General features: G+C 33.0%; 1 protein-coding gene across 2 annotated transcripts in view; it reads left to right on the top strand.

The window, feature by feature from the left end:
* The window catches only part of PRKG1 (protein kinase cGMP-dependent 1), a 1171371-nt gene that overhangs the window by 1053906 nt on the left and 90189 nt on the right, over positions 1-27276 (top strand). For both annotated transcript variants that reach the window (XM_069461138.1, XM_069461137.1), the window contains exon 9: positions 8476-8550. In XM_069461138.1, the coding sequence (XP_069317239.1) occupies positions 8476-8550 (75 nt within the window). The remainder of the gene's footprint in view (positions 1-8475; positions 8551-27276) is intronic.

Below are 27276 nucleotides of genomic sequence, written 5' to 3'. Positions count from 1 at the left end.
GTATGCATTTGATATAGTAAGATAAAGAGAATTTCTAACACTGAAAATAATTGGTCAGCCACAAGAAATCTGTCCGCTGCATGGACTGTTTGATTTAAGTATAGCTGGGAGATATTTATTTTTAAGAAAAATGAAACTTACAGATTTGACCTATTAGAGCAATCTATACTCATATTTTCCTCTGAAAACCTAAGGAGGTCAACAACTATCACATGAGATTTGATTCTAATTTCTTCAGCTTTTAATTGAAAATGAAAGTTGTACTACATTTTAAAACCTTTTCTTTCACTTTAATTGCAATTGGGATTCATGTTTGCAAATTTCATTATATTCTAAAATAATTACCCTCATTTAATGTCCTATATATAACTCAGTGTCAAATTGCTAAGTGTTTCAAACCACTTTCACCCACATTTATGCAATGTATGTCTTCATTAGGACCAAAACTTAGATCCTAAAAGTTCATTGTTCATATAGGTGGATATCCAAAGAGACACGTAGGACTTTTAACTTGTATGCCTTGAATTTGAAACAAAACTAAAGAAATTATAAATGCTTCAGGTGATGGATACCCTGATTACCCTGATTTGACTTTTACACATTTTATGCCTCTATCAAAACATCACATGTACCTCATAAATATGTACAACTATTATGTACCCATAATAACTAAAAATAAAAGATAAAAATAAAGAAAACTTTAAGAGTTTACCCGTCTTCTTCTAGTCACATAAATAGACACACAATGAATGAATAAATGAGTAAATGACTGAAATAGCCTATTTATTCATTTCGAATTTCTGTTACAGGCCAGGCAATATTCTAGTTTCTAAAGAGGTATTGACAAATAAGATAGACCAGGTGCCTGATCTCATGAAATTTATATTTTGATGTGGGAAAAGATAGAAGATATTTAAACAAAGTAGTTTTTAGCTAGTCATGAGTAAAAATGGATTAAAGTGACAAAGAGTTACAGAAGTAAGCGTTTAGGGTAAAGGTGATTTTGCACGGGTTGGCTAGGGAAGACCTATCTGAAGAGGACACTTGAGCTGTGAACTGAATGGCATGAAAATAAAGCTAAGAAGATCTAGAGAAAGAATGTTCCAAGCAGAGGACAAAGGTTCTGAGGAAGATGCAAGCTTCTATGGTCATGGGTAGCATATTAAGAGAAGTCAGAGCTTGTAGAGGCCCACAGAAGAGTGATATGATTTTATTTATGTTTTAAAAAATGACCCTGCCCACTGTGTAAGAACAAGAGTGGAAATAAAGGAAAAGGCAAGTATAGTAATGCCCAAGTGAAAGAATGGTGGCTACAACCCAAAGAGAATATAGAAAAGAAGATTCATTTCAGATTATTGAAGATAAAATGTGTAAGATTTAGTATTGGATTAGATATGAGGTGGAAGAGTGATAGGAAGAGAACAATCTAGAACAGGGGTCAACAAATGCTTTTTGTAAAGGGGCAGGACATCAAAGGACGTCTGTGTATCTGGCCATCAAATAGTTCAGTGTCTAGTGAAGGAGACTGGACAAAAACTAACAATTCAAAACTGTGCAATATACTCTAGACAGGCAACCACAAGAAATCAGGTGGGGTTCAGAAAGGGGCCTATAAAAGAGAGTGGTCTAGGACAGTGCTTCTCCAAGGATTTGTGCTAAAGGATCAGTTTTGTTTTGTTTTAATTTCCAGTCCATCATGGACAGATGTTTTTATAAAATAAAATACAAAAGAATTACTAGAGAAATAAAAGGAAAAGGGCATAAAAGTGACCACACTTTTTTACTGTTACACTCAACATTCATAAAATTCTATTTCAATAAAAATATCAGCAAACATAACACTGGATAAAAAGAAAAGAATTACCAAAGTGAATCACTTTCATTGTCACTGAAAGCATTTATATAAGTAATAAGAAAGAGAATGGCTATTATACTTGTTTTGCAGTCGTAACAAAGCCAAAATTTATGAATAAAATAGCAATTCCTCATTCTCACCGCAATTGGTGCACTTTGAAAGAACACTGTGGATTTCAATATTTAGTCTTCAATGTGCCAAATGTACCTGTTTTTTTTTTTTTTTGATTGTTAACTTTTCTGATATAGGTTAGATTGATGGCAATGCCGCTTGCAGAGAGTAATGTGTATTTAAACTGTTTTATGTTTTGTTTAATACAGTCAGAGTAGAGAAACCAGTCTCACAGATGAGTAATTGATGAGAACGGACAAAGTAATTTTAAAGCAATTTTAGCACACTGCAGATAATCATTTTTATTTTTTATTCAAAATGGAACAAGTGTTGCCCTATTTTCATTAATCCTTTGTGAGTAGCCAATTCTACCAATAAATAGTGTAAAGTATGGTTAAATTCTCTTTTGATAAAAGAAATAGATTATGGATCTTATGTACTTCGAGTTACAATTAGTAAACTAATCTTAAAATATCACACATTTAGCATTACTCTCTTGTACATAACTTGTATGCAGCTTATAGCATATGTTTCTTACCTCATGGGTTTAACAATAACTGCCTAGATATATACCCTGTTCAAAAATATATGTCCACGTATCTTGCTTTTGAATGTCTCAGCAATGTCAAATGGCTATAAAATTTTCTGAAGTTCTGTGCTTATCTCTTCACAGACCAGCAGCAAATAGTTTAGCCAATTATAATTTGAGTAGCACTGATCTACAAATGATCCCAAATTCAATCAAGCTCAGGGAATTGTGAATTATATATAGAATCTTTTATATAAATATTTAAAATGAAATATTTATAAATTCAAAACTGTGTAGAAGAAAATCTCAGACATTTCTTTTTAAAACACACCAGTTAAAGAATAAAAGTAAAAAGAATCAATTATATGAAATATTAAGCCACAAATGCTATCACAAATGTTTGAACAGTAAAATTATTAAATAAGCAAATAAACAAATAAAATTGAAAAATTTAGTCAACTTATATGTGATATTTTTACATAACCAATTATGTCCTACATGCTCCACTTGATTTCCCCCCTATCTATTTAACCATTAAGTTAGTTACTGTATAAGCACAAACCTAGTTTAAAATCAAGTAAGTACTGAAACAATACAATTTCAACTTGTAATAACATTGAAAAAAATCCTAGAAGGATACAAGCCAAAATATTAACAATGTTTAGCTCAAGGTTGTGGAATTACAAGAAATCTTTTATCCCTTAGAGTTTTTCAGTGTCTTTCAAAATTTCAACATATTACCATTGGAATCTCTCTCTCTCTCTTTTGCACACACACACAGATAATCTTAAAATCCAAAATTAGACCATTCATTTCAACTAGCATAACAAATCTAATCAATTTCACAAGGCTCTGCCCTCGAGAAGACTGATTATATAGACATATAAACGAAAACTCAGTCAACACTAAATCTTTTTTTGTTGTTGTTGTTCTTCAAAAGTCACAATAAATAAAATGGAGGAGTTCCTGAAATCAATTCTTAGCTTTTTATTTCTTTGGTTACTAGATCATTATTTTCAAATTTTGGAACCTTTTTAAGTATATAATTATGATCAGAATAAATAGAATGTTTGTTATTTGTAACCCCTTTTTCCTAATAAATAATCCCCATGGTAGATATGGGGTTGTTAAAGACACAGACAAATAAATGTGTGTGGCATTTTCTTTTGCAAATATAAACATACATGCAGGATCAAAATATAGTAGTAAGAAAACTATTTACTCATCAAGGTGTCATTGCTTTCTTTTAAGTTATTATCAAATATAATTTTGAGTAGATGAAATTCTTTTTATAGACACTATAGCCTTACTTATGATAAACATTCAACCACTCATCACCTCCCACCTTGTATTTTAATTCTTTTTATCTTATCTGTAATACTAATATAAGACTATAAATTCCTTAAGATTGTACTTTATTCTCTTTGCATAATCCACAGTAATTTGAATCATTCCTTATAGGTAGTAGGTATTGTCTGGATGGATGGATGGATAACTGGAAAAATAAATAAGGATATTGATTGGTTTTATTTTATTTGGGGCTTATTTTTTCTCCAAAAAACAAATATTCATATAATATTTTATAGTGTAAACCACTAAGAATTATGATTGTCCTAGTTATAAAAACATAACCAAAAAATAACAAACATAAAAACACTTGAAGCCACAAAGTGAATCAACAGGTTTTCTACATAAGTGTACCCCAATGAAGGGTGCCTCTAAAACCCTGGGCTCAGCTGAGTAATAAGTGTCCCAACTAATTTAGAGCACTAACTTTCTATATTTCTAAATAAATGCTTTTAAATAAAGATTTAGCCAAGATTCAGGTTAACAAAGTGTAATAGCATATAGTCTCTCAAATTAAGAGGGCTTTCCCAAGGGTTCTGATAATGCTTGACGGACATTGTGCTTAACACTATGAAGTATTTGAAATAGTTTCTGGTTTAAGATTTTATCTTGACTCTTTTTGACTTATAATATACGAATAGATTATCATCTTATTTCAGAATATAATCAGGAAAAAAACTGTTTTAAATGTTATGAGACTTTCTCCCAGCCCATTTTGAATTTGAAAAGATTCTATTTTAAATTTTTCATAGAAGATTCTTAAACACTGTATCAGAATAGAGGATAGAAGAACACAAGGATTAAATCAACTAATGTATATTTATATGTATTATTGAATAAATACATGATTGATGAATTAAAAAATGCTTTGCACACTCTAAGGTAAAATATAAATGCTGTTATTTTTTAGCAGCCTGGTAATGCTGATCTCTGACACTTGGACTGCCTTTCTAATAATTTAAAAGACTATTTTTCTCTAGATGAAGTCTCATTTATTATGACCAAAGAACAGAATTATACTCTTTTTAAACATAGCACTGAGTAATCAGCTCCCTTGAGAATGTTGTTTTGGCTTAATAATGAAAATGTCTTAATAACTGAAATTATTATCCACTGAGTTACTGTCACCATAATGTTCTAAAACAGACAAATATCCTAGAATGATAAATACTCTTGTGTCTGATTTTCCTTAAGGAAAATTTCTATAAATGTTATGATTCTTGGTGTACAAGCATCATCATTTCTCCTCCCTCTTTCTCTCCCCTCTGCCATCCATTCTTCTCTCTCCTTTGTTCCTCCCTTCTTTTTTCCTCTTTCCTTTCTTCCCCCTACCACCTTGCAAGTATGTGTAAACTACCAGCATTAAACATAAAAGGGATTTCCCATTTGCTTTCTTTCCATGTTCTTAACTACCCAGCCCTTCTTAAAGAATTCTGTCAAGACTTATAAAAATTGGATTTTTTTATGCCAAGAAAAGTAACAGGAAATTGTGCATGCAATAGTATGCATACAATAAAGATTTGCTGTAGACATGCCCTAAATTAAAGTCTTTTGCTCAATAGTATCTCCTGAATTTATCCTGAAATTAAATCTAGAGTATATGTGGATATTGGGTATTTTATTTTACAGTCTTAAAACATAACTTGTGTATGAATTGTGAGTTTGTTTAAAGAGAGAATATAAAGGTTTTCCTCTAATCACCTGTATTTGCTATAATGTATAAATAATATTTTATGGTTTCTACTTGTTCAGTTGCTGGGGTTTTCAAAATATTTCATTATAATCCATTTCAGAATAGAAAAACAACAACAAAAAGTTAATAATCAAGAAATACCATAGGACCTGAGTAAATATTTACAAAGGCATCTGATATTTATAGTAATACTTTTCCAAATATCTATTTGATGAGGGTCCACGCAGATGGCAGGTATTCCTACAGAGAGCCTGTGAGAGGGAAAAATGAAACACTAATTAGTTCATATTGTGCCAGAAGTGAGAATTTCTATAACACCATCAATTATGCTTATCAAGATGTCTTAAATTATTCATTGATCAGTTCAGGGATATACAAAAGGTGGCAGTCATTTGGAACTTAGTAATATTGCTTGAAAAGTCTACATTTTCTTAAACTTCTAGTTAAGTATAGTGGTTGATTTATTGTTTGAGGAGTCTGAGAATATTAGCAGGGTGCATTTGTTTAATGTTTCAAAAAATGTTATATTCTTTTGGCCAGGATTATCTTCTAAATAAAAATTATTTACAAAGGGCATATGGTTCCAATTCTAAAACCCAAGATTATAGTCCTGGCTATTTTTATTTTGAAAATAAATTCCGTATATTTAATCTATAATCTGGAGTAAAAATAAAGATGTTTGTGTAAATAGTTATACCCTTCCTTCATCTGTACGTGGATGTATGTGTGTGTGCATCTATGATGTATACACATGCAGTGATCTATTATTCAGCTGCTAAAATATTGCTTATTGAGTCTTTCTGAATGGATTTGAAACACTAAGTTTTAGTGGTTATTGTTCTTTGGTTTTCCTACATAATATTCTTTTATACCTCTCTCTCAATGCATTTTCACAATATTTTGGATTTGGTTGTATTAAAAATATCCAAGTATTTATAAAGGATAGGAGTGGGTATTATTACAGAATATGGATTATAATACGGGACATGCTGCTAAATTGCAGTCACTTTGTATAAGTAACTTAAATTCTCTGTGCTTGTTTTCTTATTATCTATAAAAACAAAATTAACCAGATATTTTCTACTTTTTATGGTAAAAGAAATATTAGTATTACTTTACATTGTGAATCCATCTGGCCTAAGGGAGTTTCTCTAAATTCAGATTTTCTTTAAGTTTAGGTATGACCAAGACATTCTATGGGAAAGTGGGAAATTTTACCATAAAAAGAACAATGGCAGAATCATATTTGAGCATTTTTCTCAACAATGGAGATTATATTTATCATTTATTTTACCATAGATAATATATTTTGGAAAACTTTATAGAGACTACTGCCTGTTATTCATTCAGCATTCATTCATTTGGCATGAATTAACATAATTCATCACAGAAAACTTTGTATTCTTAAAGACGATTCTTGTTTCCCTGGGCCTCTTTCTAATGCGTTTCTGGGGTGCTTTTTTGTATAGAAATACTTAGAATGTATTTAGCCCGGCATTCTAGTTACCCTCCAGTGCACGTAAGATAACAGCTGCTCCATCTCCCTCCAGCCAACCCTGAGTAAGATGTCATGTTCCTCTTTTTATTTTTTTTTTTAAGTATATGTAAAAGCAATTAAACAGCATTTCAATTTTAAATCAGCAAGCATCTTACTCCGTTTCATAACTTGACCATGTATAATTTATTGCTTAATACTCACAGCACACAAACAATTTACATGTATTAAGATTATTGAGGTTTAAAATTAAAATGTAATTTACAGCACTTTAAAAACTCTCCACCCACAACCAAGATATTGCTAGGGATTTGATAATTATCTTCATACTTATCAAGTGATTTGGATAGGAGCTATAGTGTAGGTTTTAAGGGTATGAAGAATGATCATCTCCTTTCAGTCAGTCTTCACACTTATTGGATCTATGACTTTGGGCTAGTTTCTTAACTTCTCATGCTGTAGTATCCTCATCTATAAAATGGGGATAATAATGCTAACTTATAGAATCATTGTACTATTAAAATATTAATATTTGTTACTACATGTAAAACACATAGTGCAATGGCTGGCATATGAGCACCATGTAAGTGAGGCCCTGATTGTCATGTGAATCCCCAGCCGGTTGCCAAAATGTAGTGTGCAAAAGTTACCGTATCTTGTTGTATTCAGTAATTTTCAAGGGTGATCCTAGTATATATATGTGTGTATTCATTATGTGTTGGCTCTATAATATTTTATATCACAGGTATCTAATAGATGAGGCTTCACTATATAAAATAAATCTGAACACAGTTCCAGCTACATAGTAGGATATTGAATAGATTGAGTTTAAGCAGTGAAATTATTCTTCCTGCTTTATATGCTAAACTATGTTTTTCATTCTCCCAAAATGAGTTAATTTTTCTATAATTCTTTCTTATTGTTTTCCTATCTTCTGCATATTTATTTTGCTTTTGAAGATTCTTTAAGTGGAGATAATGATGCTAGTCTTTTACAATTTGAGAATCAAAATTAATGTATGTTAATACTAATTAAGAGAATAGAATAGTACCTGGCAGAGAGGAGGCACGTCATAATTGGTAGATCTTTTGTTATTTTGGTATTATAAGTAAGTGACTCATTAAGTTTGTGATGTATATCAATTAGTGTGTCGCAGACTTTATTCCACTCAATTTTTTGAATACCTGCCCTTGCCAGATATGTTTAGGTGTTGGAAACTATAGAAGTGAACAAGATAGAAGAATTCTCTACTTTCATAGAGTTTATTATATTCTAGTCAGGGAAAATATTATATAATATGTTTCTTAATAATGTGTTTAGATTAAGTGCTTGGATTTATTTTTATTTAAATGCCTTTATATTGTTTCACTGTATTGTTGATTAGGTTGCTATTGTTCCTACCTTGTAAAAGATTTATCCTAATCACTGTGCTTTTCCTCTGACAGCTCTTTCAAGCATTTGATTGGAGGGCTGGATGATGTTTCTAATAAAGCATATGAGGATGCAGAAGCTAAAGCAAAGTAAGTGACATTTTTTACTTTGGCCTTAATCTTGATTTAAAAAATAATTTTGAATAGAAATAAGACCAAATATTTTGTTATACTTAACAAAGGCTGACACTCTGCCAGGAAGTAACTAATTACTTGAGACGGAAAAGCAGCGAACTGTTAAAGATTTTATTACATAGTATGCTTACATAATATGTTTCTTTAAACATGAAGACTTAATTTTGTGATGAAGATCATATCAACAAGTGAAAATGGTTAGTTTAAAATCCAGTATAAACAAATGAATGCAAGCATGTTATTTCTCCTACCGAAAATACTTTCTGAACAAATGGTAGTTATGTTGAATAGTTGTTTGTGAAATTGTATCAAAATTAATAAGGCTAGAAACATTTCCCTGTGCAAATTCATCATTACATATAACTTCGATGTTACTAATATGAGAATGCTATGAGATGATAAATATCCCATTAGTTGTCATGTTGTATAAAAAAATACAATTCTATCTACAAGGATAATTTGCTGTAAAAAAAACCTTTATTTTTTCGACAAAGATTTGAAATAGTTTGAGATTAGCTTTCTCTCCAAAATTTTTAAGTTATTTTAAAAAACCAGTAATCTTCCTCTCTTTCCACCAAAGCATTCTAGTATTTGATATCATACAGCACAACTGAAGAATTAAATTGACAAAAAATAGCATTAAATAGTTCAAGGCAGAATTTGATTGGTTTGATTTTGTATTACCCTAAAAATAAAAAGAAGTAAGATAATTTGCTTTTAGAATTCATGAAGATGAAAAATTTGATCTGTAACTAAAATACTAACAACCATATTCCATGCTAACCCCATGAAATTATATTATTTTCAAAACTATACAAATATATTCACAATTTCCCCTCTATATAGTTTGCTTTTGTCCTTTTGAACTTTGGAGGGCCGTAGACTTAAGCCCTGAGGTTGAATGTCAGCAGTGCCTTCTAAGGTTTGCTCAGGAAGTTACACCGGCCAGTCATAACATCAAACTCCATGTAGTCATTGGGATTGCCTATAATCCGGGTAATTAGTATTAATCATTCTGGTTTTCTATAATAGGCTACAATGCACCTTCATACTCAGTTTAGACTTTAGTTTCTGGTGTTAGTACTAATCTCACCTAGGTGGCAAAGGAGACACCTTATCAGTTTAAAAGTTGTAAAATGCTGTTTTGTAAAAGTTATAAAATGCCCTTTTATAAAAATTATAAAAAGTCTTTTTTGGGCTTTATTCCTAAGGGAATTTTTTTGCTATATAAGAAAATGCATATTTATAATTTATATGAGCTTATCTTTTCTTGAAAAAAATTTATATATTCAATTAAGAGAACCATGAGTCATTTTATATATATATACGTATCGTGGGATATACAATTTTATATATCATATGCATAAATGTATATAATTTTTATATATCATATGATTTACATAATTATATTATTATAACTGCATTTTATAATACTATATATAAATATGTAAAATGATTGATGGCAATCTTGAAAATTCATCTAAGATCTACTTGAGTTACTAGAAAAAGTTAAAGGTCTTCTTAGACTAATGTATTCTTGCTATATTGGTCTATTTCTGTTGTCCTATTAAACTTCAGAGAGATTCACTAATGAAAGTTTTTGTAAAACTCCTATGTACTCCACCCTAAGTTGAGGCCAGTCACGGCTTAAACTTAATCAGTGACGGGAAGTGATTGTGAATTAGTCATCTCTTTCTCGGTGTCCTATTGACTTTATAAAGATAATTGTGTGCGCATCTCATGAATTCTGGCCATTCACGGATTCATTTGCACATGCTTCAACTAGAGGTAGTAAGCAAAATTAATACATTGAAATCCAGATTCAGACAATTAAAAGTAGGTGTGGCAACAATTCTTAATATTGGAAAAGAATCAATCAATATAAAAAAATTGAACCTGAACAAAGGCCAGAAGCCTTGGGTTCTGCTCCTGGCTTTGTAATTACCAGGTGAGTGATCTTGGTCGTGATGCTGAACACCTGTCTCTCAATCTCAGTTTTTGTGCTTTTAAAATGGTGTTTTTGAGATTTAATTTATGGCAGTTTAAATTTTGTAAATTATAAAGGGCTATTAAAGTGGATGCTATTGTTAATAGAAGAAATAACTGGAAATATATCTTAGTGCATTTGGTATGATTGGATTTATAGATAATTATTCCATATCTATCATGTAAAACCAATTTTACCTGGGCAAGAAGTCTTTAGTCTTATGTAAGTAACATGCTCTTACTTAATGAAATTAAAGCTTGCCTAGAAAATATCAATAAATATCTTTTTTATATAAACAGTAACATTTGGTTAAAAGAGAGTTCAATTATAACTAAGGAACAAAAGACAATGAAATGACTATCTATATCAAGGTGGCTCCAAATATTGTTATTTGACCTATAGATTTGATAGATTATAATTTAACCATTACATTTATACATCTTTCTCTCTTTTATTGAGGTATAATTGTCAAATAAAAATTCTATGCATTTAAAGTGTATAACATGATGATTTGATATATGTATACATTGTGAAAGATTACCACAATCAAGCTAATTAACACATCCATCACCTTACATAGTTATTCTCTGTGTGTGTGCGTGTGTGTGTGTGTGTGTGTGTGTTGAGAACACTTAAGATGTGCTGGCTCAGCAAATTTCAACTGGGACAGATTTGTTCAAATTTTCTGTTCAATTCATACTAAACCCAAACAAATGCATAGTCCACATTCCTTAATATTGATTATTATTTAGAAAAATGGTAAAAGTTTATGAAAACAATGTCAAAAACCTTTGATCTAAGTTCTAGAGAGATTAATAATGTGACTTTTATTCCCCAAAATAACCAAGTAAATAAACAAATAAATAAATGCTGGAGAAGTTGTTGTTATGCTTTTAACACTGTTAGCATTAGCCTTCTAATAAATAATTAATATCTGAAGATTTCTGAAGGTGAAGATAGCTCTTAATTAGGTATCCTGTCACTCAGAGAAGGCACACTGTGAATTATTCCCTAGGGAAAGCTTTTTAGTTGAACTAATAAATTTAAACCTCTCTTTGTATTTGCATTGTTGTCTCTCTCTATTGAATTCCTTCCCCATAAGTACATTGAAACTTCATTTTGTATTTAAGGGATTTAAAAGGTTTGCCAACATCGCAGAAACTAAGAACAAACTCGAATTAATCTAAACTCCCTGGATAATTCTGTTAATGCCTCTAAATTTCTATGTAGATCACAAAGTCTGGACCATTTAGAACTGAAGTGTTGATTTGGCTCTACTTCATAAGCTTTCTTTTTTTCACGGTCCATTGATTTTGCAAAATCCACAGAAGATAATGATAATATTTCGTAAAACACAACTGAAATGATTACATTATTTATCCATGTAAAATCATTACTGGTATTGTCTCATTGACTATGCTTATTTGGGTAAGAAGAGAAAAAAGTACGACTGACTATAAAGATTGAGACATTTAAAAACTACAATGTGAGAGACTCCTTGGCTGTTAGCATAATCAGGTTCAATGGCAGAAAGATTCCATAAAAAGTACAGATGATGCCTTTCTGAAAAACCATACCATGCATTCGGCTCAGGTAGCTGGTCTAGCAATATTGGCTTAAGAGAAATATTCCAGTGAAATGGTTCTCACTACTCCTCTCCTGCAGGATGTGTGCCCTCAGCCTGTCTCATGAGATATATTTTCTACAAAGATAATTATTCTTGGTGGAAATTTTGCCTTCATGTTTAAACTTCTCTTGATTGCTGTTATTCACTGAGGGCTTCTCTTTTTAAAACATGAAGTTATAATCACAAAGACATTAGAAGAGACAGCATCAGATCAAAGTTAAGGATCGTTAAAGCTTATTTGGAGCAGAAAGCCTCACATATAATGAAAGGTACATATTATCTCCCTTTGAGAATGTGTATTCATTCATTTAACGAACATTTAGAAATTTACTTATTATGAGTCAGGCATTGTGCTTTATATGTGCATACCAAATAGAAAACAGAATTTCCAATACTACAGATCATCTTACAGTTTAGCAGAGAGACTGATATGTAATTCAATGATGATTTTCACTATTTCATTCTAAGAATAATTTATAATTATTGTGAGATTATACTGTTTGAGTATAGAGCCCTATCTCCACATCTAAACCTTTTATTGTAAAAATCATAAGCATCCAGAAATACCAAAAGAAAAAGTAAATATTTTAAGTATTTCTGATATATAAGTATAGCCTATATTTTAAATGAAATATTTTCAAGTTATACTATCATTGATGTCTTCATTGCTGAATAGTGACTGTACTCAGCAATTATAGGTAGAAAGTTCTTTCTTCAAATAAAAAGCCTAAATGTATATATTTCACCTTAGCATGTTAATTTCAATACTGCATCATGAAAATCTCTAATATAAAAGTTGTACTTTTAGAAGATGATTTACATATGTCACAGCTATATTCCAAGATGAGGGTCAAACAGAGCATGAACAAAAATTAAACAGTGATTTTTGTTTGTAATGATGTCTATTTTTAATAAAATGTACTTTTACTTTTCCTAGGAATAATATGGCAATATAGAGAAAGAGAAAGAAAATAGTTTAAACCAAACACAATTGCTATTACCGATCTTTGTGTTTTACAATTGTACTGAGAGAGCACTTAAAATTTTATATCTTGCTTTTTTCCATTTATTATCATCATATAAACACTTATAATACTATTTTATAACTCTTCATAAATATTTTTTTAATGGTATCTGATAACACGATGAAACCCAGTATTCTAGACTAATTCAAGTTGTAGCCTTGTTGTTTCAATTTATTTTGCTTTTGAAGATAAGATCTCATCACTTTAAAAAAAAAAGCACCAAATAACAACAAAAAAAAAATACCTTCAAATATGTCCCATCTAGGGGTGCTTTCCAAACTATTTTATGTTATGGCACTAATAGAAAATGAATATTATACCAATTGGTTCAGCTGCCCTAGCGTCTATCTTGCCCTCCAGAAGGCTGAAGGGATCTATCTGTACCTAAGCTCTTCAATTGAGAAGTTCTTACAGAGATATGAATATAGATTTGTAAATCATTTATTTGTGATCTAAGTTGATGACACCCAACCTTGTTCTCCATGAGGAACTCTTTCTCATGTCAAAACCTATGTAAAGCCTCCAAATGTGCATAGTCATGTTTTTCTTAATCTACAACATCACTTGGTATACATATAGATTTAAAGACTCCCTGAAATGACCCTGAAACTCCTCATGCACCAGCATCACCCGTGTTCATGCACTTCTTATGCATTCATTTATTCAATAAACATTTTCTGTGTGCCTACAAAATGCCGTATAGAAAACAATGAATAAAATAGACATGCTCCTTACCTTCATGGAGCTTATGGCCCAGTGAAGGAGAGAAACACACACTAATCTTTCTGGGAAGGCTTCCATGAGGAAGTGATTTGACCTGAATTCTGAAGAATTAGCTGGTGCTGCCTAGGCAAGAATTAGTTGGTATTGGCTAGGCAAGGAATCACAGAGAGCATTCTAGACAGAGGAACAGAATGTAAAAAGCCCCCAAGGTAGGAAACAACATTACATATTCAAGAAACCAAAGTACCAATATGTCTGGGACCTAGAACACATGAAAGAAAGAGATCAGAAAGGAGAGAATGGCAGAAACCAAATCTTGCGAGACTTTGTAGCCCATGTTAAGAAATTGGGGAAATCATTTCGGACTTCTAAGCTGGCAAATGAGATGAGTTGCTTTATAGTATAATTGTACATTCTTTTCACTGTTATTGGAGGAGTGTAAAGGAAAACAGGGAGAATAATCAGAATATTTTTCAAGTTAAAGTTGATGATAAACATTGCTAGAATGAGGGAAGTGTGAATAGAAAAAGTACTTGGGAGATATTTAAGGGGCAAAGCCAACAGGTCTTCTTCAGGAAGTAAATAAGGTGGTGAGTGCAGAGAAAGGTCAAGGACAATACAGGGATTTTTGGTCTGAAAATTGGAGGGAGGTGATGGAATTCACTAAGATAGATTGTATGGTTTCCAGGTTTGGAGAGTGGGAAGATTGTGGACTGATTTTTGGACAGGTTAAATATAAGGTATTTTTGAGACATGCTTAGGCATGTCTGAAGCTCAGGGCTGTTGGTATGAATCTGAGAATAACGAACATTTAGATGATAGATGGTAATTGAAGATGTGGGTGAGATTGGAAATAGAGAATGAGAATTGCATGACAACCAGGATTGATTCTTGAGGAATGTTAGCATTTAAAAGTTAGAGAAAGGAGAAGAATTTGGTCCCCTCCCCGCCAAAAAAATACTGAGAAGGAGAGATGAAAAATAGAAAGAAAAACAGACACACATGGCATCACAGAAGCCAAGAACAGAGTATGTGTCTTAGTTCTTTAAGCCACTATAACAAAATACCATAAACTGAGTTGCTTATAAACAGCAGAAATTTATTTCTCACAGTTCTGGAGTCTGGGAAGTCCAAGATCAAGGCACTGTCAGATTCAATGTCTGGTTTATAGACAGATATTTTTTTGCTGTAATCTTGCCTAGCAGAAGGGAAAGATGGGTTCTCTTTTATAAGAGCACTAATCCTATAAATGTGGGTTCACCCTTATGACCCAATAACTTCCCAAATGCTCCACCTCCCAAATGAAACCTACCATCACAATGTGGATTAGGTTTCAACATACTAATTTTGAGGAGTACAGTCTATAGCAGTGTGTTTCAATAATGGAGGAGGAGACAATGATAGTGTATGTTGTTGTGAATTCTAATGTGTTAGTTAACAAATACCAATTGGATTTAGCAAACCACCAGTTCATTTTCATTTTAGAATGGAGTGATGAGAATGGAGCTCCCCTAACATGGGCTGAAAATGAATCTGAATGATTCAATGAGTTTATGCCAAATTATAAGAAAGTTCAAGTAAAATAGCCAGAAATGTGTAAATGGAAGATGATGGATCTTCAATATTAAGTGAGATGTACACATGTTAAATCCAGTAGAGAGGGAGAGAGTCTAAAACTGAGTTTCAGGTCCTTTTATCCCTCATAGACAAAGGCAGACCTCTTCAAACATTAAGAATCAGACCATCTCCGTGGACAAAATTTACACTACTTTGTGATATGATTTCTTAGTCAAGAAGGTCTTCACACTTCTGTCTTATATTAGGTGGCATTCTTTTAAGTTTAAGTATGGCCCTCTCTCTAAAGAAACTGTAAAAACAATAAATTCTCCTAAGATGGATAAAAGGACTTTCCTAACATCATGGTATAAAATTGTACGTAAGCTCCTTTTCCTCCAGGAATAGCATAAGCCTTTATCTGAGCACAAAGAGGAAAGAGGGATACTGAGCAAGGATGGCCAAATTTGCCAAAAACTTAATATTAATAAAAACTCACCTTGGAATCACCACTTTGTCCTCCCCTGCTCTTCTTTCCATGTACCTAAATTTATTCACTCATTCTCTGCCTTGTCCCCCAAAAACATTTCTAATAGATTTACATAATACCGAAAGAAAAAAATAAAAATAAACAATAAAGATGTAACTATGGTAGTGAGCCAGAAATAAGGCTAATATGTAGAACAGGGCCCTTGTCATCAATGCAGGAAAAGAGAGAGAGACACAAAATCATTGGAGACCCCAGGGCTGGCTCTAACTTCTTGCCACTCATCAGTGAAGTACCACAGTCACCCACCTCTCCACTCCTCTGACTCTCTGAAAGAGCTATCGAGAATATCTCCTGTCTATGGACTACTCTTTGGCCTTTTGATGGAATAGTCTACAAATATTTTTCTCTTATTTTCATAATTATACCTCATTGATTTAAAGCTATCCTTCTGTTTACAAATGTGCTTTCAAAGGAACAATTTAGTCTGTCTGATATTGCCGGGATTATTTTTGGTGGTGCGCCTTGGCGTTTGACACAATGTGACAGCAATAAAAGATGTTCTCTCCTTACATTTCATTAGCAGAGACAACCCTTCAGCTGCTCACTGTGCTTGTCACAGGCAGGTTGCTCTTCATTGCTGTTGTTACTCAGGCCTTTGAAAATTCACTCATCAAATACCTCTCAAAGCCCATGGGGCCATGCAAATCAGAAGTGAGGTCTACAGTGTTTGGTAATAGCTTCTGAAATGCACCAGCGTCATCTCATCCAGCATCTAGCAAATGAGATTTTAAATGTACAATGGAGTACAAAAGGGGTTGCTCTTTTGAACACACTGGATTTGAAGTTTGGGCCTCTTTTTTTAAATTTCAGAATATTACGAGGTACAAATGTTTTGGTTACATGGATTGCCTTTGTACTGCTTGAGTCAAAGTCGTAAGTGTGCCCATCACCCAGGTAGTGTACATTGTACCCGTTAGGTACCATTTCACCCATCCCTCCTCCCCCCTCCCGCTTGCCTGATTTCTGTTGAGTTTTACCTCCATCTGTGCACATGAGTGTTGATCGAGGTAGTTACAATGTAATAGTGAGTACCTATGGCGTTTGTCCATTCTTGTGATATTTTGCTTAGGAGAATGGTCTCCAGTTCCATCCAGATCATGCAAAAGTTATTATTAGTTCATTTTTATGGCTGAGTGATACTACATGATATACATATACTACATTTTATTGATCATTCATGTATTGGTGAGCACTTGGTTGATTCCACATCTTTGCAATTGTGAACTGTGCTACAATAAACATTCGAGTGCAAGTGTCTTTTTGAAAAAATGATTTTTTTTTTTCCTCTGGGTAAATACCTAGCAGTGGGATTACTGCATCAAATGGTACGTCTACTTTTAGTTCTTTGAGGACTCCCCATACTATTTTCCATAGAGGTTGCACTAGTTTGCCGTCCCACCAGCAGTGTATGAGTATTCTTTTCTCCCTGCATCCACTGTTTTGGGAATTTTGATAAAAGCCATTGTCACTGGGGTTAGGTGATATTTATTAGCGTTTTTCTTCCAGGCATTTTAGAGTAAAAATCTTAGTATTCCCACAATCTTATCAACAATTTACTTAAAACAACTTGATCTGGATCTAAGCAGTTCTCAGGGAAATGAGCCTGGAAAACTGTTTTCTTCCTATGGAAAGAATTCAAGAGAGCAATATCCTGTTGCAAAATGAGAGTGATATGCCAATTAAATGGAAAAAACACTGAGAATAGCATTATGAAATAGCCCTCAAACCAGAATTAGAACTTGCTGACCACTTGTAGGGTGAGTAGACTGAAAATAGCCCCATTCTGGACAATAAAAGTTATTTTTTATTTTATTGCAGGGCAAAAGATACAAGACTTGAAAAATTTTCAGCAATTGGCCCTGAACTGATACATTGGTTTTCAGCCTTTCAAGAGCTGTTTGCTTTCTAAATTTCAGTACTTGTTATCAGGCTAGAAAGAGGTATAGAACAGTTTCTAAGGCTACCAATGCTAATAGATAAATACTTCAGTGTGATTTGTGACTATGGAGAGCATCAAAATAAATTTCTCTTTCATGTGCAGTGAGACCGATTTGGTTGCTCGTTTAAAAAATGATTTTCAGGATAAAACTACTTGGCCTTGGATAGGAGTATATATTTTTTTTCTGTGTTATCAAAAATTTTAAAGCTCTCAAAGGCATTTGCTAATTTCCTCTTTGCGGCTCTTATGTTTGAGACTCCCTGGGTAACAAGACTTTATAAATGTGAATCCTAGTATGTCCTTACAGGCAACCTTTTCTAATAGAAAGAGCAAAGGACTAAAGATAATTGAAAATTCTAGTGCTGCTGACTTCCTTGGTGAAAATAGACAAGTCATTTGATTGCTGACTCCATTTCCTTCTTCCGAAAAGGAAAGATGATTTCTTTCCACTATTGCTATATTAACTAATGACAATTGAAAATTACTTTCAAAACACCAGGAGCTCCTTAACCTCTATGGATAATTTGGTCCCATATGGCAATTAATTCAGCCTTTTGGAAGCCCCAAATTTCCGTTAGAAATTATAGCTGGCCAATGCATGTGTCCTTTCAGGATGCTTTATGTCCTAAAGTCTGTTTGAGATACGATACTTTTTAAAAAGCAAGAAGGAATAATACCTAGTATATCCCTTTGTGTTCTTGGTAGTTCAATTGGAAAATAATAATCTTTAGCTAAAATGCCTTTTCTTAAATGAAGGCAGTCTCTGTCACTGAATATATAGCATAATTCTAAACCTACTTTGCATATGAGGTTGAGCCATTCTAAAGAGAAAACTTTTCAACCTCGTGAGAGCAAGGCTAATGCTCAGTGTTGAGCATTATGAAGCCACATTCTGATGGTGAGAGGAATGTTTCTTGGGAGTTTGGAGAGCCCATCTTAATTGCAGCACTGCCACTAACTTCCCCATGTGAACTCAAGCAAGAGCCTTAGCCCATTAGGACTGTTTCCTAATCTGTAAAATGACAATTTTGAAGTCCTTCCTAGATGTTAGCTTTAGGCTTCTAATATGCTTAGAATGTGGACATTAACAAAGCATTCTTTTAGAAGCATAACTCCCTTTTATACAAACAATATTTTCACCTTTGCTGATTTCCTAAATTTATAATGAGGACATCTTTTTGGCTATTAACAAACCACAGACCCTTAAGGATCATGGAATACTTTGTGGGTCAATATTTTAACAAAGGTCACTAAGTTATATTTCTTTTGTCTTCCTGTTAAGGTGCTTACTTTACTCAAAATATTTAGATCAGAAAGAACACAGTTTTGAAGTACATTTTGATAGTTCATAGAAGTTAAATAAATTAGCCTTTAGAAACAGCATTTTCATTTTTATCACTATACATACAATTTTCTCTTTCCAATATGGCATTTAGATATGATAATACGCCATGCTATCTTTCACTAAAATGCCATTAGAAAATTATAGAGTTCCTTTGAAACTGGAAAATGTTATACTAGTATTTCCCATGTGAATCCATTTAGAAAGGAATGATTTTTAAATAATGACTTTAAAGGGTAGCATAAATTGTTTTGATACAATGAACATAATAAACTGTATTTATTTACTTCTTTAAATTGTTATTTGAGTAAGATAAGATATAGAAGTGAAACATGGCTCGTGCACAGAGACATTTGCATGTATTACACTATTTTCCTCCAATGCATAAGTTGCAAACATTAGTCAACTTTATAAACTCTATTAATTACTTCAGACAATCAGCCTGGAGTGTATCAGACATGTAGAAATATAAAACAAAAGCTATCAGTCTAATATTAAAAAAACTATACCAACATTTTAGACAACCTGACTAAGTTACTGATTGAGCATATTGAAGAGTAATAATGCTCACATCCTTGCAAAGGGGATAAGGTATCTTCTTAAAATGATGAATTTAAGAACCACATTCAGTTTAAGAACTTGGAAAAGTATGACTCATTGGCTCTATAAGTAATTCTTCATCAGTTTTTCTAAGTTTTTGTTGAAATGACCCTGACAATTTTTTTCAGCACTAATTGTCTATTATGCCAATAAAATTGGCTTATCAAAATGTTACAATATTTTTCAAGGAGCTGTTTTCCTAAATTAAGTTCCCTTGATCACTATGCTAGTGAGCAGATTATTCTTGTATACATCTCTTGATGAGGCTCATGGTATTTCCTGTCAAGCCCCTTAACTTTAATATTTACTCAAACAATTAAATTAATGATGAAGAATATGTTTTAGCCTTTGTAACAATTCTGCATTTGAAATGGGCTCCAAGAAGTTGCCTTGAGTGTAAACAAAAAAGGCCATTGAAGAGATGATACCTTTATAAGCAGATGGTGCTTTTTTGAGTGACAGCATGAGCAAGGAGTGTATATGAGCCCCTTTCTTCAAAAAGCTGTCGACATACACATTGATTAATATTAATATTCTCTTCTGCACTGACATGAGTGATCAGAGCAACAACTTCCTATGCCAATGAATGTAGGAGAGCAGGTAGGGAGTTCAAGAAAACAGGAATATTAGAGACGCATTTAATTACTCATCAAGACATGATTATCATACCTCATTTTTTAAAAACCAGAGATATGTCATATAAAACTACAGTATTAAAAATTATACAGGTTATGCATTACACAGGTTATGTGTTTCAAGCTCATATTTTTAATTGTTTATTGTATTCAAAAGCCATACTGAGAAATCATAAAAAGTAAGAATGCTTCTTAGAAGGAGCATATTCTTAGCAACCAAATAGATAATATTCAAAAATAGAAAGATCTTACTTCTTTGTTCCTTAGTAGAACCCAAAAGGCAAGGCACATTATCTGCTTAATATAGTTTCCTTTTTGTCTACATTGTTATTTAAATGCATCTATAATATTTTATAATTGACATGTAATAAATGTACATATTTATAGCATACATAGTGAAGTTTGTGTAGTGATCAAATCAGGGTATTTAGCTTATCCATCTTCTCAAACATTTATCATTTCTTTGTGTTGAGAGCATTCAATATTCTCCTTCTAGCTATCTGAAATTAGATATCGTCATCCTACAGTGGCATAGAACACTAGAACTTATTCCTTCCATCTAGATATATTTTGTATTCTTTAACAAATCTCTACCTATCCCCCCTCCACCCTACCCTTCCTAGCCTCTAGTGACCTTTGTTCTACTTTTTATTAATACATTGACTGCCACACACAAAAAACAGAAATATTTCCTTGGGGCCACAGTGTTTTATTATGAAAATAGAATAAAAACTTTGAGTATAATTTAAAGATCAACATAAATAGAAAAACGAAATGTATTGACTTCTATTCATTTAATCCACGTTTTTAGAATTAAATTGTCAACATTAATTGTAACAATAAGAACATCAACAAGATTTTATATATGCTTCACGCAGCCCCAGGGTCAAAACTAGAGTGAGTTAAATACAACTCTCATGACAGTTAATGTGTTAATACTTCTATGGGATCAACTTTCTTTAGCTTCCGTACATGAATGAGAACATGCAGTGTTTAACTTTCTGATCCTGACTTATTTCACTTAACATAATGTCCTCTAGTTCCATCCATGTTGTCTTGAAAGACAGGATTTCATTCTTTTTTATGGCTACATAGTATTCCATTGTGTATATATAGCACATTTTCTTTATCCATTCATCTGTTTTGGATACCTAGGTTGATTCCACATCTTAGCTATTGTGAATAGTTCTGTAATAAACATGAGGGTACAGATGTCTCTTAAATGTACTAATTTCCTTTTCTTTGAATAAATGCCCAGTAGTGAGATTGCTGTACCATATGGTAGTTTTATTTGTAGTTTTCAAAGTAATGCCCATACTGTTCTCCATAGTGGCTGTACTAGTTTACATACCCAGCAATAGTGTATGAGTTCCCTTTTCTTCATATCCTTGTAAGTATTTGTTGTTTTTTGTCTTTTTGATAATTACCATTGTAACTGGAGTGAGGATGGCATTGTGGTTTTTATTTTGTATTTCCCTAATGATTAATGATGTTGAGCATTTTTTTCATATATTTTTTCGTCATTTGTATGTCTTTTTTAGAGGACTGGCTGTTCAGATCATTTGCCAATTTTTTAACTGGATTGTTTGTTTTTCTGCTGTTGAGATGTTTGAGTTCCTTATATCCTGGAAATTAATACCCCATTGAATGAATACTCTGCAAAAATTTTCTCCCACTCTTTTCACTTTGTTGATTATTGTTTGGATATTTTTTTTCTGTGCAAAAACTTTTTTGTTTAATATAATCTCATATGTTTATTTTTGCCTTTGTTGCCTGTGATTTTGAGATCTTATTCATTAGCTCTTTTCCCAGACCAATGTCCTGAAGCATTTCTATGTTTTCTCCTAGTAGGTTTATGGCTTCAGGTATTACATTTAGGTTTTTGATCAATTTTGAGTTGATTTTTGTATAGGGTGAGAGGTGGTGGTCTAGTTTCATTCTTCTGCATATGGATATTCAGTTTTTCCAGCACCATTTATTAAAAAGACTGTCCTTTCCACAATGAAACCTTTTGATCACTTTGCCAAAAATCAGTTGTAGACAGGTGAATTAATTTCTGGGTTATGTATTCTATTCCATTGATCTATGTGTCTGTTTTTATGCTGCTTTGGTTACTACAGCTTTGCAGTACAATTTGAAGTCTAGTAGTGATGCCTCAAATTTTTTTCTTTTTGCTTAGGATTGATTTGGCTATTCAGGCTCTTTTTTGGTTCCATACAAAGTTTAGGATTATTTTTCCTATTTCTGTAAAGAATTTCATTGGTATTTTCATAGAGATTGCATTGAATCTGTAGATTGCTTTGGGAAGCATGATCATTTTAACAATATTAATTCTTCTGACCCATGAGTATGGGGTATCTTTCCATTTGTATCATCTTCAATTTATTTCATCAGTGTTTTGTAGTTTTATTGTAGAAGTCTTTCTCTTCCTTAATTAAATTCATTCCTAGGTATTTTTTATAGTTATCATAAATAGGATCACCTTCTTGATTTCTTTTTCAGCTAGTTCATCATTTGAGTATAAAAACACTGATTTTTGTATCCTGCAACTTTACTGAATTTATTTATCAGTTCTAAGAGTGTATTTTTTTTTTAGGCTTCTCTCCATATAAGATCATGTCATCTACAAATAGGGCCAATTGTACTTCCTCCTTTCTAATTTAGATGCCCTTACTTGTTTCTCTTGCCTAATTTCTCTGGCAGGGACTTCCAGTACTATGTCAAATAAGAGTGGTGAGAGTGAGAATTTTTGTCTTTTTCCAGTTCTTAAAGAAAAAACTTTCAGCTTTTCCCCATTCATTATGATGTTAGTTGTGGTGTTGTCATATATGGCTTTTATTGTGTTAAGATACATACCTTTTATATCTGATTTGTTGAGTTATTATAAAGAGATGATGATTTTTATCAAATGCTATACTAGTTTTTCTGCATATTGACATGATCATATTTTTTTTTTTTGTTCTTCATTCTGTTGATGCAATGTATCATGTTTAGTGATTTGTGTATGTTGAATTATCCTTCCATTGCTGGGATAAACCCCATTTAGTAGTGATGTATTGTCTTTTTGATGTGTTGTTGGATTCATTGCTAATATTTTGTTGAGGATATTCATCAGAGATATTGGCCTGTAGTTTTCTTTTTTGTTGTTGTTGTGTCCTTGACTGGTTTTGGTATCAGGGTTATGCTGGCCTTGTAGAATGAGTTAGGAAGAGTTCCCTCCACTTCAATTTTTTGGAATAGTTTGAGAAGAATTGATATTAATTCTTTTTTAAAGCTTTGGTAGAATTCACCAGTGAAGGCATCTGGTCTTGGACTTTTCTTTGTTGGGAGACTTTTTATTACTGACTGGTTTCTTGGCTGGCCTGGGTGGGGGGTGCATGCCTGCTGGGGGACACCTACAGGACTGTTTCCCAGGCCCTGGGCACAGGTGTGTAGCAACTCTGTCAGTCTGGGGGTGTGTCAGCTGCAAGGTGACTCAAGGATCTCTCCTACTTGCAGAGGCTCAAGGGTGGGTTCACTCTGGGTAGGACTGCCAAATTGTTCCTCCAGCTAGAAGTGCAGGTGGTGGAAGTTGGTTTCCTTGCTGGGCAGGACCAGAGTCACAGCCAATCCTGGGCCCAGTCTTCATGCAGCTGGTGTTGTGGCTTTCAGCCACTCATGTGGGCTTGGTGGAATGAAGATAGAGCCCCAGTGCTGGAGAAGGGTGCAATGGCTACTGGCGCCTTAAGGAGATTGCACTCCAGCGGTGGCTTTGGTCTCAAGATGGGACCATTCTGCAGCAGCTTGGCCCACATGGACTGAGCGTAAGGTGAGAAATGTGCACTTTGTGCTCCTAATCTGGAATAATGTCACTGTGTGAATTCCCAGTAGCTCTCCAAAATGGGCTCAAGGCTTGTGAGGACTGTGGGATTCTCCTGTAGTAAGGATTGTAGATATTTGTGGTGGCCGTGGAGGCCAGTGAGTTTCTTCTGCTTCTGGGCCAGTCTAAACCAGGTTGGGGACGTGGGGCTGCAGATTTTGTGGGGAGACAAAATCACCCCCCATTTGACCATCCTGACCTCCTAAGCTTTCAACCGACCTCCGAAGCTTTCAATCACCCTAGCTGCCTCTCTAGTCCAGTGTTCTCCCTTCAACACTCCAGTCAAATCTTAGGTGTTTATGCCGACCTTGGTCCTTTCTTCCATCTACGATATTTTATTTTGTTAATGTTTTCCTTTACAATGATGTTGCTATTCAAGAAAATCCAAATGACATAGTTAGGAAATTCTTTTTATTAGAGTTGACCATGTGAAACTACCAATATTTGACCATTTTTAGCCCACTAAAATGGTAATTTCATATGGTTCAACCTATGATTTTTTTATGAGTAATCTCTGCTGCTTTGATTAGTACAGAGTACTTAAGAATTAGAACATTGTTTTCGAAATCATGCTATATTGTTTAATTTACAGAGGTTGAGTTTCCTTCTAGAAGTGCCATTGTTTATCAATTTCCATCATGAAATTTTAATAGTTTCATAAACATTATCCTTAAATTAATTTATTCATAAGTTTATTTTTATAGGCCTCAGCCTTTTGCTATTTTTTGTAATCTTAGCAGTATTATACAGCTATACATATAAGTAAGGGATTTTATATCTCAGCACTATTGACATTTTGGGCTAGACAATTCTCTGTTGTAGTAGGCTATCTTGTGCATTGTAGGATGTTTAGTACCATTACTGGCCTTTACCCATTGGACGCCAATAGTGTATCATGCCTACCAAGCCCTGAGTGGAGACCATGAAAAATGTCTAGACATTACTATATATATTCCAAGCAGAGCTGGGGGACAAAACTACCACCCATTTGAGAACCATTGATATAAATAGAAGAAAAATAAATACAAAATTATTTGGGATAACAACACTAAAATTATATTAGTATCAGACATAGAATTTTATGAAATGTTGAAAATGAGCCTTACTTTCCTATAGTTTCACTTCTAAGAGAAAAGTTTTCATGTAGCAAATAAGTTGGCACAATTGGCATTTGACAAGATTTTAAGCTCTACAAGGGCAGGGTTTGCCAAAATCTGATTAATTCAAATGCTAGAATAAAACCAAATTACACAAAATAATTTATCCACATTCAATTAAATATTTTCCATGTTTCTCTCTAATACTCAAGATTTAGAAAAATTATTTTTACTCCTTCAAAGAAGCAGAATGTTAAGCATTATGGGATAATTAATTCACTGGGAGAATTTGGCTCATCTGGATGCTAAAACTTTGTTATCGTTTTAAGATGTTAGAGTTAGTAGATTTATCGAAGCTGGGAAAACAGCATTCTCAGTTTGTTTCCACATGTTGTTGACTGGCATTTTTTACATTAGATGCTAAGTTGCTGTAATAGCCTCAAATGTAATTACTTTATGTATAATATAACAAATTTTCTATCTATTCATATAACGCCTTGAGTTATAATAGTAAAACATGGCATTGTATTAAAACAGAAAATACAAAGACAGATTTTATGCAAAATGAACGTCTATAATAGAGGACTGATAATTACATTGGTAATATGATACAACTGTATATTGTGAAATTGAATGCACCACAAAAGAGAATGAGTAGGCTACAGGCAAAAATAAAGGTGCTTTTGAGAACTAGAAGTCACAAATTTGATTGTCTCTCCAAATAGCGGCATTTTTACATTACAAGTTCTGTGGACATGGTTTCATTAACTTTTAAAAATAAAGGACATGACATTCTTTAAATTCCGCCTTTGTGGTAATCACTAACAATAGACTCTGCCAACACAATGCTATATTGTCATCTGTTGCCCATTGATATGATTACTATTCCCCAAGTGCTTCCAAGAGCCAAACACTGTTCTTTGACTTCCTGGTGATTGAGGAAAGAGCCAGAAACAAGTGAACTATGTCAGTCCGCTGTCCGTCATCTGTACATCCTCAGATGCCATAAGTGGACATTTGAAATGCAGGCAATGTTGGAATTTTTGTGCAAAAGAAGAAAGTTAGCAAAGATTGGGAAGACATAGGATCTAGGATTGTTAAAAAACAAAACAAACAAGGAAATTAATAAAAATAGTAGACTTCTGGGATTATGATAAAACAGTAGATCTTTACAATGTTTTTCAAACTTTGTGCTACAAACCACTAGGGGGTCATGAAGTTTATTTAGTGGATTATAACTAATTTTTTATTATAGCTGAGTGCATGATATGTGGTAGTATTAATATTTCTTCATACTTTTTTATATTCATATATAAAAAGTATGGGTATGATGAAAAAATTATTTCTTAATGTAGACTGAAGTCAAAAATGTTTGGAAGCCATAATAAAAGAATCAATATATTATGCCCCCCTCCCAAATCAGTGGTACTATTCAACATAATTTCAATTTCTTTTTAAAGAAACAGATGGTTTCTATTGTGCATTGAATAGTTAGACTTACCTATGGCTACAGATTACTCCTATGCCCTTGGTCAAGCAATTACCTTGAAAACGTGTACAGTTGAATCCAAGGAGGAGAAGACAAGTAAGTGACAGGGACAAGGTGCACATCTTTCACATGTCAATCTAGTGATGGGCCGGTAGTGTTATCTCCATATTCAAAGAGCAGTACATCATTATTATGAAGAATTAATTAAGCCAACATTTTTTCAAGTATGCCAGATATGTACTAGGCAAAGAAAA

The sequence above is a fragment of the Eulemur rufifrons genome, chromosome 28, assembly GCF_041146395.1.
Source record: "Eulemur rufifrons isolate Redbay chromosome 28, OSU_ERuf_1, whole genome shotgun sequence".
Lineage (NCBI taxonomy): Eukaryota > Metazoa > Chordata > Mammalia > Primates > Lemuridae > Eulemur > Eulemur rufifrons.
This window is presented reverse-complemented; position numbering and strand designations above follow the sequence as displayed.